The sequence below is a fragment of the Populus euphratica genome, unplaced genomic scaffold (assembly GCF_000495115.2).
Source record: "Populus euphratica unplaced genomic scaffold, PopEup_1.0 scaffold312.1, whole genome shotgun sequence".
NCBI lineage: Eukaryota > Viridiplantae > Streptophyta > Magnoliopsida > Malpighiales > Salicaceae > Populus > Populus euphratica.
Window position 1 is genome coordinate 94,649 of NW_011500071.1, and position 12,691 is coordinate 107,339.

Below are 12,691 nucleotides of genomic sequence, written 5' to 3' on the forward strand. Positions count from 1 at the left end.
AAAGAGTGTATTTGCAAATTATAGTTTCATAAAAAAAATTTAATTCACATACAAAATTCAAAATATAAAACTTTTTTAGTGGATAATAATATAAATTTTATTTAATAAATTAATTTATTAGATTGAAATGTTTTTTTTACGTGTTGATAAAATCTTAACAATTAAATAATCATATGTTCAAATCTTAATATTTTAAATAATTACAAAATTATTTATCAATGTTTGTTATATTAATTATAAGTGATGCTTTTTTATGATTTGTGGTTTTTTTTCCTTTCTTTCTTCTTCTTTTTATGAATATCTTTATTTAATGAAAATATGATATATTTTAATGAATAAATTATAATAATCTCCTAAGATATCATTATCGGACAAGGTTTTTTTTTATGGTTTGTTTGCACTTGACTTGCTATGCACACATGGACCTAGCCTTTTGCTGGCTTTTTTTTTTTCATTCCAAATTTTTTTAACAAATTCACATACTTCTAGATTTGATAGGGTTATTAAATGCTATTATAAATTTTTATTTAAATTTTAATAATTTTATAAAAAAATATTATGTATTTGATCTGAAAACAATAATACTATAATAACTTATTTATGAAATTGAAACCCATTGTTTATTATTAAAATATTTAAATATATTTTTGAAACATGATTAAATTATATTTATAATATTTTTAGCTTTCAATCACATAAAATATAAATATACTATTTTGATAAAAAAAAAAAAAACTTGTTTTAATAATCATAAACACCTATATTTTCTAGTCTAATAATAATATCAAAAAAATTCATGAGCTCTAGTCGGGTCTCTCACATCATAGCACAAGCATAGAATAATATCTTTAAATTTTTAAATAATCATTATAATTTTATGATACCCCATGAGATTATTGTATTTTTCTCTAATTCAATAATAAATTAATAATGATTCAATTAAATCTTAATCTATTGATAAAATTAACTTGCTATTCACATTTGATCCACACATGCACTGTATAATCCTAACCTTTAATACTACCCACTATATAATTGTTTTATATAAATTCAAATTAATAGTGATGGCGTTCCTTGTACAGCTACTTTTTCTGTTTTTGGTAGAATAATCAACCTAGGGGCTTTCGTATTATTTCTGCAATTCGAATTCAATGAATATTAATTATTTTTTATATTTGCAGGGTTTAATGCTCTTTCTGTATGGAATTCTGACAAACACATCCTTCTAGTTGTAATTTGAGCAATTGAGTCCTTATAGTTTAGTTCATTAGACATCTATCTATGATCAACCTAATTTTCTTTAATTTTAATTTCTGAAGAAATGGAGGGCACATGTGAGTTTTCTATTTATTTATTTTTTGAAAAAAATATTAAAATTTTGAAGAGATATAAAAAATGATATAAATATTTTAATATTTTAATATTTTCTAATTTTTATTTATTTACCACAAAAAAATTTCTATTTTCTATTTTAAATTTTTAATTTATTTAAAAATAAATATTTTATCTTTTCCCTTCATCCATGAAGGATAAAATTATCTATCAATAAAAAACATACTTGATTCAATTTGTGTATTTCTTCATAAGAATATTTTTTTAGTTTAACGTTCCCTTGAAACTTTTTATTTTATTTTTTCAAGATGTTATGATTTTTACATAAATCAAAGCTGTTTCTTTCTTAATATATTTCTTTGGATTTTTAAAATAAAATAAAAACTCAGAAACAAATACAAGAAAAATACCTTTTGGCATAAATTAAAAAAATGAATACAAATTATAATGTAAATACAAAAAAAAATTAATTCCTAAAAATGCAAAAAAAAAATCAGCAAAATTTTTACAAACTGTTTTGGTTTTTTTTAAAAAAAAAATTCTCAAGTTTTTAATAAATTTTTCTTTTTATATGGAACTGTAATCAATAAGAAGCTGCTACTTATTCCCCTCCCCTTGAAAGTCAAAATTAAAAATAAATTAAAATCAGGTTAATTGTAGACAGATGCACTTCTACTATCTAAGAAATCAAACTGAGGACCCAATTGCCCAAATTAAAACTATAAAAGTATCTTCGCAAAATAAAATAATGCCACATGAACCTTTAATTTCATTAAACCTATTCCACAGTCAAATAACTACATTCAAAATCAAAATTAAATAATATAATGTAATATTATATCTAAATTGACTATTTTTCTGCCGCCGGAAGGGGGTGTTCAAATCTTGTTTCCTTTTTTTAATCATAAATTTACTTTCGTGCGAACTAAATAGACTATTTCACACTCTCTCTATTTAAAGATAATGAAAGATGGACGGAGAAACATGATTCATGGCATGTTTGTTTTTTTGTTCTAAAGGTGTGTTTGAAAAAAAATATATCTTTATTTTAAATTAATATGTTTTTATGTTTTTAAATCATTGATATGTGGATATTAATAATAATAATTTAATATTTTTATGAGTTTAATATTAAAAAACATTATACACAATTGATTTAGACCGAAATCTTTTATATATATATATATAAAGAATATATCTAAATGGTTTATATGTCACTCACATTTTCATAATAGTTTTTCTATAGTAAGAGAATGAACACGCCTCTCACAAAAGTAAAGATTATAAAATATAAGTTCAAATTTTTTTGAAAATATAATCTAACATATGAAGGTAAAAAGTGATTTTGATGCAATAAAGATTCAATTCTTTCCAATAGAATACAAAGGTCTATCAGAGTTTCTAGAATGAGAAATATCAAAGCATTAAGAGTAAGAACAATTAAGAATTTAAAAGATCATGTAGAGAGAGCTTTTACTTCAAAATTAATTAGGTATATATAGAAAAATATCAAAAACTAGTTGTAACTCACAATCATATTAAAAAAGAAATTCTTGCTCTTCCAAGTGTTTTTGTAAGTGCTAGAAATGGCTAGATTTAGGGTTTTGAGAGAAAAAGAGTAGTTGCCAGAAAAAAAAAAAAGAATATTGTGTACATTTCTCTCATAATTATAAGTTTATCATTTTAGCTTTAAATAGAAACCCACGTAATGAGATTTTTAGCTACAAGTGAAAAATAAGATATTTTATAATGTAAGAGCATATGATAAATATCATGCTCTTCATTTAAGTGAGAGATCCAAAAATTATGAAGAAATAATTTTACATGAGGTATTTTTCATTATGTAATATTTTGTTCACTTAAAATATTTTAGGATGATGAAAATCATTTTGTAATGCCAAATAAAATTCTTTAAAAACTTGATTACATAAAGATATAGATATAGGATTCAAGTTTGCATCCAAGGAATTCATAATTTCAATTTGATGTAGAATAATTTCTATAGCAATATTACTTTAAAAAAAAAGTATATATAGATGATTAAAGATTTTTAAGCTAACAAAAATTCGATAAGGGTAAAAAAGATGATGTTGAAGGAGAAAATTTAAATGTGAAATTTTTTATTTGTGATGTCCATGAAAAAAAAAATTATTTATGACTCCAAAAATGATTTTTTATAAAATATATTATGAAAGATGTGCCTCATGTGTGCTTAATGATAATTTTAGAATTAATGGAATCAAAATTAATATTTTTATACTTCAAATAAAAATTACAAAACAAATTTTAAATTTTTTTTTTAACACTAAGACGGGTTGCATCGTTAAAAAAACTAAGATACGATATTTTTAATAAAAAAAAAAAGAGCTTGTAATTTGAAATTATTAGTTGAATATCCAAGAAATTGAGTCAGAAATAATTTGATAATAAGTTCATTTAAAGAGAATGATGCAAAATGGGTATTTAAAAAAAGATATTTGTTTTCTTAATTATTTTTATTTTTTTCTATAGTTTAGAAAATTAAATATTACATTTACTAATGTATGTATCAATATGTCTATAAAAAAATTATCATTACTAAATTATTTTCATTAAAAAAGAGTTGTTGATGCTAACATTAACCATTTTAGTTACTAGAATGTGCCAAATATCTTCACTCATATATTGTTTTTTAATAATTTTTCTTTTCTTTTCTTAATCCTATAATTTGATATATAAAAAAATTAAATTAAAGAAAAAACATGTAATTTTAAAAAATAAAGGTTTGACAAAATCTTCTTTAAAAAACCAGAAAGGACAGAACACTGCTGCGAGAGGATGCATCGTTAAATCAATAAATCTTTTAGATTTCTTTTAATTTAATATTTAAGTATCTGCACGCCACCATAAGCGGCCCGGCACCGGAGAAGTCTCTAACATAAAAGAGAAACGTTGAGCAAACCAGTTTTGACCAGCCAAAAATATCTAAGTTGACCGAAAGGACTTGATCGACCTCTTCTTTTGATATATATCAACCATCCTTTTCTATGCCATGGCAACGTGATGTGCCCGCCATGCCGCTGATAATCCTTTTGGTTGTTGCGGCCAAGTATATGGACATGGATCTCAGACTCCTCTTTTCGTATCTCCTTCCTCCTGCTGTACTCTGTATATCTCTTTATCTTGTCTTTTCAGCATACAGTAGAAAATCCTCCAATGCCAAGTTTCCGCCGGGAAAGACAGGATGGCCGATCATCGGAGAAACATGGGACTTTGTGAGAGCTGGCAGGAGTGGAACACCTGAGAAATTCGTGAATGATAGAATGAGTAAATACTCGACGGATGTGTTTCATACATCCCTTCTTGGAGATAATTTGGCTATGTTCTGTGGTGCCTCAGGCAACAAGTTTTTATTCTCAAGCGAAAACAAGTATGTCACCACCTGGTGGCCTCGCCCAATACAGAGAATATTGTCTTTTCCTGAGGAAATTGTTACCTCTTCCAAAGATGATAGTACCATATTGCGCAGATTTCTTCCTGAAATTCTCAAGCCAGAAGCTCTGAAATATTACATTCCTGTTATGGATTCAATGGCGAAAGATCATTTGGAGGTAGATTGGTCCCCATACAAACAAGTAAGGGTGTTGCCATTGTCCAAAAAATACACTTTCGCACTGGCTTGTAGATTGTTTATGAACATCAAGGATCCTGCTCATGTTAGCAGGCTTGAAAATCACTTCAATCTTGTCACTAACGGCCTTGTGTCAGTACCTATAAATTTTCCCGGTACAACCTATTACCGTGCAGTCAAAGGAGGCAAAATCATTCGCGAGGAGCTTCTAGCCATCATGAAGCAGAGGAAAGGGGAGCTAGCATCGGAGAATTATGAAGAACGTGCTGAAGCTACTGATCTATTGACCCTGATGCTTCTTGCATCGGACGATAATGGGCAACCTTTAAATGAAAGGGATATTGCTTACAAGGTTTTGGGTTTACTCGTCGCCGGCCATGATACAACCAGTAGTGCAATCACAATGGTCATGTACTATCTTGCTGAGTATCCCCATATCTATCAGAGGGTTTTGGAAGGTAAATATTCTTTATTAGCCTTATTCTTTGCAAGCCAACACAGACTGATTTTTAGACATTTCGTGTATAAAATGCATAACAGAGTTGTAAGATTTAAGACAAGAAGAAGCTTGAGATTATTAAAGAGTTAGCAATGTTGGTCAATTAGTGCTAATTTTGAAACTTCAACGGTTTTGACTTCAGACTTCAAAGTACAAAAATATTTTGAATGTGTACAGTAGGCAGTTAGTTGCTAACAATTTCCATTTTCTTGGCTCATAGAATATATATTCTGCTAAGGCCTTGAATCCACTTAAAAAGTACAATGTTGATATTGTATTGCATACAATTTAGCTATGCTTTTTTCTTATCAATGGCCTATCTATCACATAGAAATGAAAAATATGAAATTGCTGTGGAAGTTTAATAAATTGAAATTCAATATTGTTTTTGATCAACAGAACAGAAGGAGATTGCAGTGTCAAAAGCTCCTGGAGAGTTGTTGAATTGGGATGATGTTCAAAAGATGAAGTATTCTTGGAGTGTGGCTTGTGAGGTATTGAGGGTCTCGCCACCTGTTTCAGGAACATTTAGAGAGGTTATAGCAGACTTCTCTTTTGCAGGTTTTACCATTCCAAAAGGATGGAAGGTATGTCATCACAAGTTGCTAGAATGGTATTTTACGAAAAAATAAATATACAACGAACAGAAACAACGTTCAAATCTTGAATGCAATAACTTAATCGATGATGTATATGAACTTTTCTGCAGGCATATTGGAGTGTATACTCAACACACAAAAATCCCAAATATTTCCCAAATCCAGAGAAGTTTGATCCTTCAAGATTTGAGGGGAAGGGCCCTGCACCATACACATTTGTACCTTTTGGCGGAGGACCTTTTATGTGTGCAGGAAAAGAATACGCTCGGTTGGAGATTCTTGTATTCATGCACAATCTGGTGAACAGAGTCAAATGGGAGAAAGTGATTCCAAACGAAAAGATTATGTACACTTCATTTGCCATGCCAGTAAAAGGCCTTCCAGTTCTCCTCCAGCCTCTCAAGAATTGAATAGCCTGCATGCAGTTTGGAGGACAAGTATTGAATTAATTTGTTTTTTTTTAAGGTACATTTTATCTCAGGACAATATTGGGACCTGGATTTGAAGTCAAATGCCATTCAGCTGCCAAGAAGGGAAACTCTACTTGCCTTTGGGGCATCTTTCAGCAAGCCTCATGTTCTTATTGTTTGGTCTCTGGGAGCCAACTGATATGTAAGGAGAGTCTATCACAGTTGGAGCTTTCCCCCTCCGTTTTCATGTATGATGTTTGCATTTCATTGTTGAAGATAACTATTGTAAGAGTTTTGAGATTTTGGAAGTTGGGATATTGCATTCGAAGTCTCTCCTCCTCAGCCAGCATCCACATGAATTAACAAATGGGGGAAATAAGAATAGTAAAATCTTCGTTTTAACAATTGATTAAAATCTTTACATAAACAGGAATAACAATTGAGAAGATGTTTGTCCGGTTGTCGCATGTTAGTTTAATATCTTGTCAATTAGTAAATATTTATTTATTATTAATAAATATTTAATTTATTTTTAATATTTATATAATATTAAATTAATAAATTTACAATAAAATTAAAGTTTAGGAGATAAAAATATTTTTAATAAAAATTATATAGTTATTATAATTACAAGATTTATATTGCATCATAGTATTATTCAAAAAATGTTATTGGTCATTTATTAAAATAGTAAAAACTAACACATATTATTTTTTTTAATGAAAAGAAATAATTATTTTTATAAGTGGAAGTATAAAGGATACCTAAAACTAATATATAGGTGTTTTTTATAAGAAATGTACACTAAATTGACTCACATGAGAATTTCATGTGGAGATATTATTTATATCTATGAAAAAGCTCACGATAGTTGTGTAAATAATATTTAGACTTTAAATCACTAAATTATCTTATATAAAGAATATTGTGTTTTAATCTTATTACATGTTATCTTAATCAAAGAAAAAAAATAGTATAAATTAGATATAATATGAACTATATAAATATACTTGAATGATCAAGAGATAATTCATTATTCTAAGTGAATTAAAAAATATATTTTATCTATTATCAAATGATATTGACTGATAAATTTTTGGCTAAGGTGGAATGGGATTTAAAAAGAATTTCAAATCTTATTTACACAATCAATAATTATTATATAAAGAATAAACATGATTTAACATGACAAACATATTTCATACATTAATGTTAAATCAAAATATTATTGATAAAATAATATTAATTATACTGAAAAACCATTAACTGAAAGGTTAAGTCAAACAACTAATAATTTTTCTAATATTTAGGGGATCATGACATGATATACTTGATTTTAAAATATAAATTAATCAATTGTTTAATTGATAATAAATTAAATTATTTAATTTATTTAATTATAATTATAATTTATATTTGGACCAATATATTAGGAATCAAATGGATCACATACTTTAAAAATTACTAGTTAGAAATTAAACTATGATAATTTAATTAAGTATAACTTGATTAAAATATATTTTAGAAATTAAAAATAATAATATAATTAATGCGTGATTATATTCATAAATTTAAACAAATCAAGTAAAGACTTAATTAAGTTAAATTCTAAAATTATCCTGAATGAATATATAAATATTAAAAGCTTTTTTAGATTTCTCTATAAATAATAATAATGCCTATTATTTTTTAGAGGTTGTTATTAGATTAAAAAATTTATCACTGCTAATTCATGTAAATTACTATTGAAAGCCGAATAATTAGATAATTTATGATTTGCAACAATTTAATTTTTAAAAAACTATTCAAAACAAAAAAAATTCAGAAAATAAATATCCAAGTAACTCTAAATTTATCTCACAAAATCCTTTATGATATTTGAAAACCAACACTAATTAACTGTTATGTGGAAAGTGTTAAATAAAATATTTTCAATCAATATCTTACTTAAAAATTTCCATCCAATGAAAATCTTCAGGTCAACTAGATGCAATTTGTGTTAAACTTTTAACCTCGAAGACGCGATAAATTCTCTTACTTGAACTGCTCATAACTTTGGTGAGGTATACTTCCACGGCCTTCTTCCTCAGAAGCTATTGAGGAAGGAGTAAATCGTTAATTCCTGAAAGCTGCCACAAAGACCTGAGCAATTCTTAAAAGTGTGTGTTCCCTTCCCTTTTAACACTGTACCGATATTTCTTTAATCCTGGTAAGAAGATGATCAGTGCACGGATCATCATAATGCATGGGATTTCAAATCCAAAACTCCTACTAAGATTGTCTTGAATGTATGTTAAAACCAATTGTGATACTAAGATGCCTGAACTCATAAAAAAATACCACCAATTGAAGAATGAGTTTTTGGCTTTGCACTATTTGGCGTCTTGTCTACCAAATTGATCTGCTTCAAAAGCCTGGACACAAGGCTTGTGCCCACATTGGCCAAGTGCTACTAGATAGAGAGCAATAAGTAATAAAATCACTAGCAGAGTATTACAAGAACAGGACATACTGTCACTTTGACACTCAGATGTAGGAAGCATAGCTGATAGAGTCAACAAGCGAAGTGTTAGGTTGGTTGTCATTTCATGTGCAACAAATGGACGGCACCAACCATTGACTATTGGCAGCCACCATTGTTGAATGAGTTAGAGTTGGTGACCACCAATGTTGACAACAAACCAAGAAGAGCCTCCATGAATGCTTATAAATAGAGGTATATGTGAGAAAGCAAAATGTGAGAAGGAAAAGAGTCAAAGATGTGAGAAATGTAGGAGAGAGTGGGTTGTCATTGCAGCACTAAAAAGAGAGAAATAGAGTGAGGTTGAGAGTTGTCAAAGAGGGGATGATTCCTCCTCCTCTATTGTTGTAAATCTTGTACTCTCCCTACATAATGCAATGGCTTCTCCCGTGGATGTAGGCGGTTTGCCGAACCATGTAAAATATTGTGTCTCAGTGTGCTTCTTCTCCTATGAGCAAACATCAATACATCACCGGTCGGAATTCCCAACAATTGGTATCAGAGCACATGGTTCAAAGTGGTGTTTGATTTTGCTCAAAAATAAAAGTTGTCAAAATTATGTTTTGACCATACCACTGTGTAGAGGAGGAAGAGACGAAGCCACTAGTGAAAACCACGTCAAGATCGGACGTTGGAAACCGCCGCACGCGTCGACAGGTGACTGGACACGTGCGCAGACGCGCGCCACGTGTCACACTTGTCTTCTTCACCCGAATGGGCTGACCCGACCCGAATACCAGAAGATCCGACCCACGCGCAAGATCCGGATGATGACGACATCATTATAATGTCACAGTTTCGTCAGCATAAACAGGTGGCATGACATGTCAGCACTAGTCAGCAGCCACGTCAGCCAAGAGTGAGCTGAGCCAAATCAAGCTGAGTTGAGCCGCGAGCTGAAGGACAGGATTCTGTGTGGCGGAGTCTATGTGCAACCGGTTCTGAGGTTGAATTTGGGTCGTTTATCAGGCCAGAATTATTTTGATCAAATCTTAGCCGTCTAAAGTGTGATTTGGATGATTTCAGACTTGTTTTCAACTAATTTGATCATTCTAGATGCAATGGTACGATCCGATCATTGAGATTGAGACTAAAAATTAGCAATGGTGAATTATTGAAGAGAGATTACCCGATTAGGAGGTATGTGATCGTCATCATGGTGGCCAATAGAGATGAAGAAGAAGAAATCTCACATGTTTGCCCAATTACATGTGTTGACCTATTATGTTCAAAATTTTAATTGCCTTGAAGGAAGGCAAAATTGGGACACTCTGGACACCCGATCATGTGGACAATTTGAGGTGGAGAGTGAAATTTGATGAAGACAAATCTTGACGAATCTGAGCACTAGTAGTCTCGTCAGATGTTGAGAAATCAAGTATAAAACCAGGATACTCCAGATCACTTGTAAAGGAAAGTCGCAACAAAGCTAGCAAATGGTTGTATATATGAAAAGACAGTACGATGGATAGATATGGCCTAAGAAGTTCTGGCTTGGAGATTGGGTTTTAAGCGGGACAGTTATAACCCCTCCAATCTTTCCTGAGAACTTGCTTAGTGGAAGGATTATCCATACAGTACTATTTTCGTATATGTGGCAGTTTGTTATGAAACTGTTGAAGACTAGCAGGATGATGACAAAAAGGAACAGTTGGATTCCATATGATCAAGGATCTGATGGAGTGGTGATTTCTTAAAGGAAGTTAGATTCGGTAACTATAATTTCTCGAGGGGAGAAATGATGAAGACCCTGATAATGGAAGAGAAATACAGCAAATGGATAAAGATTGGCACCCTATTTTGACTTGGGTAGGTGTTGTGACAGGATGAGCTGCTGTCAAACATAAGTAAGGAATAGGGAGAAATCTGGAGAATAGAAAATGCACGAGGACACACGGAGATTATGCAGGAGTACTCGGAGAATCCAACGAGGTACTATAATAAGACAGCAGGTGCAAGAAGAATAAGTGTTCCCAGATGAAGCTCAAAGTAGAGACTGTGTGAAAAAGTTATACAACAAGAAGTCTCTTGTGCTCTTGATAAAGGCAACAAACGAGGACCTTTTCAATGCATGCAAGGATGGAAAGATGAGCTGTTGCAAATGCACCTAATTGAGGGGGTGCAAATGCCTGTGATAAAAGGCGAAGACACCAAAGAGAGTTGGTGTAGGTGGAGCTGTCAAATGCAATGATAAAAGACGTAGAAACTCCAAACATAAAAATCGAGGTGGAGGATTGCAAGGAGTATACCGCAACTTTCTCTTTCTATGTAATCAGTGGTAAAGAATTTATAAAGCCATTTTGAAGCATCTCAATTGAAGGAGGATGTGACTGCTTATAAAAGGCGAAAACACCTTAACGAGAAGGTGTGAGGGCTATGAGATGAGCCCATGATCAAACCGCCGCATGATAACGAGCGGAGACACCTCAGGAGAAGGTGTAAGGGCCGTGAAAGGAGCCCAGTTTAGAACGCCCCAGAGCCAATGTGATGACTAGGTATGAGTGGACAAATACATATATGGATAGCCAATGAAGTGGCTATGATGAGTATGGAGACAAATGCAAGATTGATTTTCATGGATATTGTCCTCATGCTAAAGATCAATGAGCTAGAAAATATTTTTCTTGGACAATAAGTGGGTGACTTATGGAGCATTAAGACGCTGCTACTATGAAGGAGCAGAGGGCATGCGCAGGTTCAAGGAACAAGTTGACTTGTCAAGGTAGTGAGCTCAGTGAAGGCATTGTAATACTCAGAGTATCAAGACATATATGGATCAACCTTTAATGGGTTTCCCTCATGGTAAAAGGTGGAAAGCTACCTGGACTCTTAAGACCAAGAGCGAAAGACTCACGGAGAAGTAAGGCGTGGTTCCTAGGATAGAACAGAGGGCAGGCGCAACTCCTGGATGAGTAGACTCTTGGAAGAGTGGTGAGCTTGTGATCATATTGAGATATTCAGATAATGACTATCGCACTTGAAATATCCGTTTGAGGGGGTGTTATAAGCCTTGATGTAAGGCTTGATGAATCATTCCGGATCGAGCATGATTGATACGCTCGAAGGGGAATGTTGTTCCAGAGACAAGCATTAACATTATTCAGATGTGATGTGGCAGACCATCTGGTTGTAGTGATCCTTTTGTGTGAGAAAATGTGTGCTTTAGTTACTCTAATGATTGAAAGGTTTGACAAGTACTTGTAAACTTGGTCACAAATGCTCTCAGAATGGAAAGCTTGGAAGAGCTGCAAGGTGCAAGCTTGTGTTGAAGAAGCAAGAGGATAGTTGCCCCACATAAATGGTAAAGGGGGTGATTGTTAGGTTGATTGTCATTTCATGTACAACAAATAAACGACACCAACCATTGACTATTGGCAGCCACCATTGTTGAATGAGCTAGAGTTGGTGACCACCAATGTTGACAACAAACCAAGAAGAGCCTCCATGAATGCTTATAAATAGAGGTATATGTGAGAAAGCAAAATGTGAGAAGGAAAAGAGCCAAAGATGTGAGAAATGTAGGAGAGAGTGGGCTGCTATTGTAGCACTAAAAAGAGAGAAATAGAGTGACGTTGAGAGTTGTCAAAGAGGGGATCATTCCTCCTTCTCTATTGTTGTAAATCTTGAACTCTTCCTACATAATGCAATGGCTTCTCCCGTGGATGTAGACGGTTTGCCGAACCACGTAAAATACCGTGTCTCAGTGTGCTTCTTCTCCTA

The 12,691-nt window shown here is 31.7% G+C and overlaps 1 protein-coding gene across 1 annotated transcript; it reads left to right on the forward strand.

Moving 5' to 3' along the window:
* The first annotated feature begins 4,233 nt into the window (after nt 1-4,233).
* On the forward strand, nt 4,234-6,758 carry LOC105108453 (beta-amyrin 28-oxidase-like). Its single transcript, XM_011002771.1, has 3 exons — nt 4,234-5,400; nt 5,841-6,028; nt 6,151-6,758. The coding sequence occupies exons 1-3, from the start codon at nt 4,359-4,361 to the stop codon at nt 6,448-6,450; spliced, it is 1,530 nt and encodes a 509-aa protein (XP_011001073.1). The 5' UTR covers nt 4,234-4,358; the 3' UTR covers nt 6,451-6,758.
* Nucleotides 6,759-12,691: the final 5,933 nt, after the last annotated feature.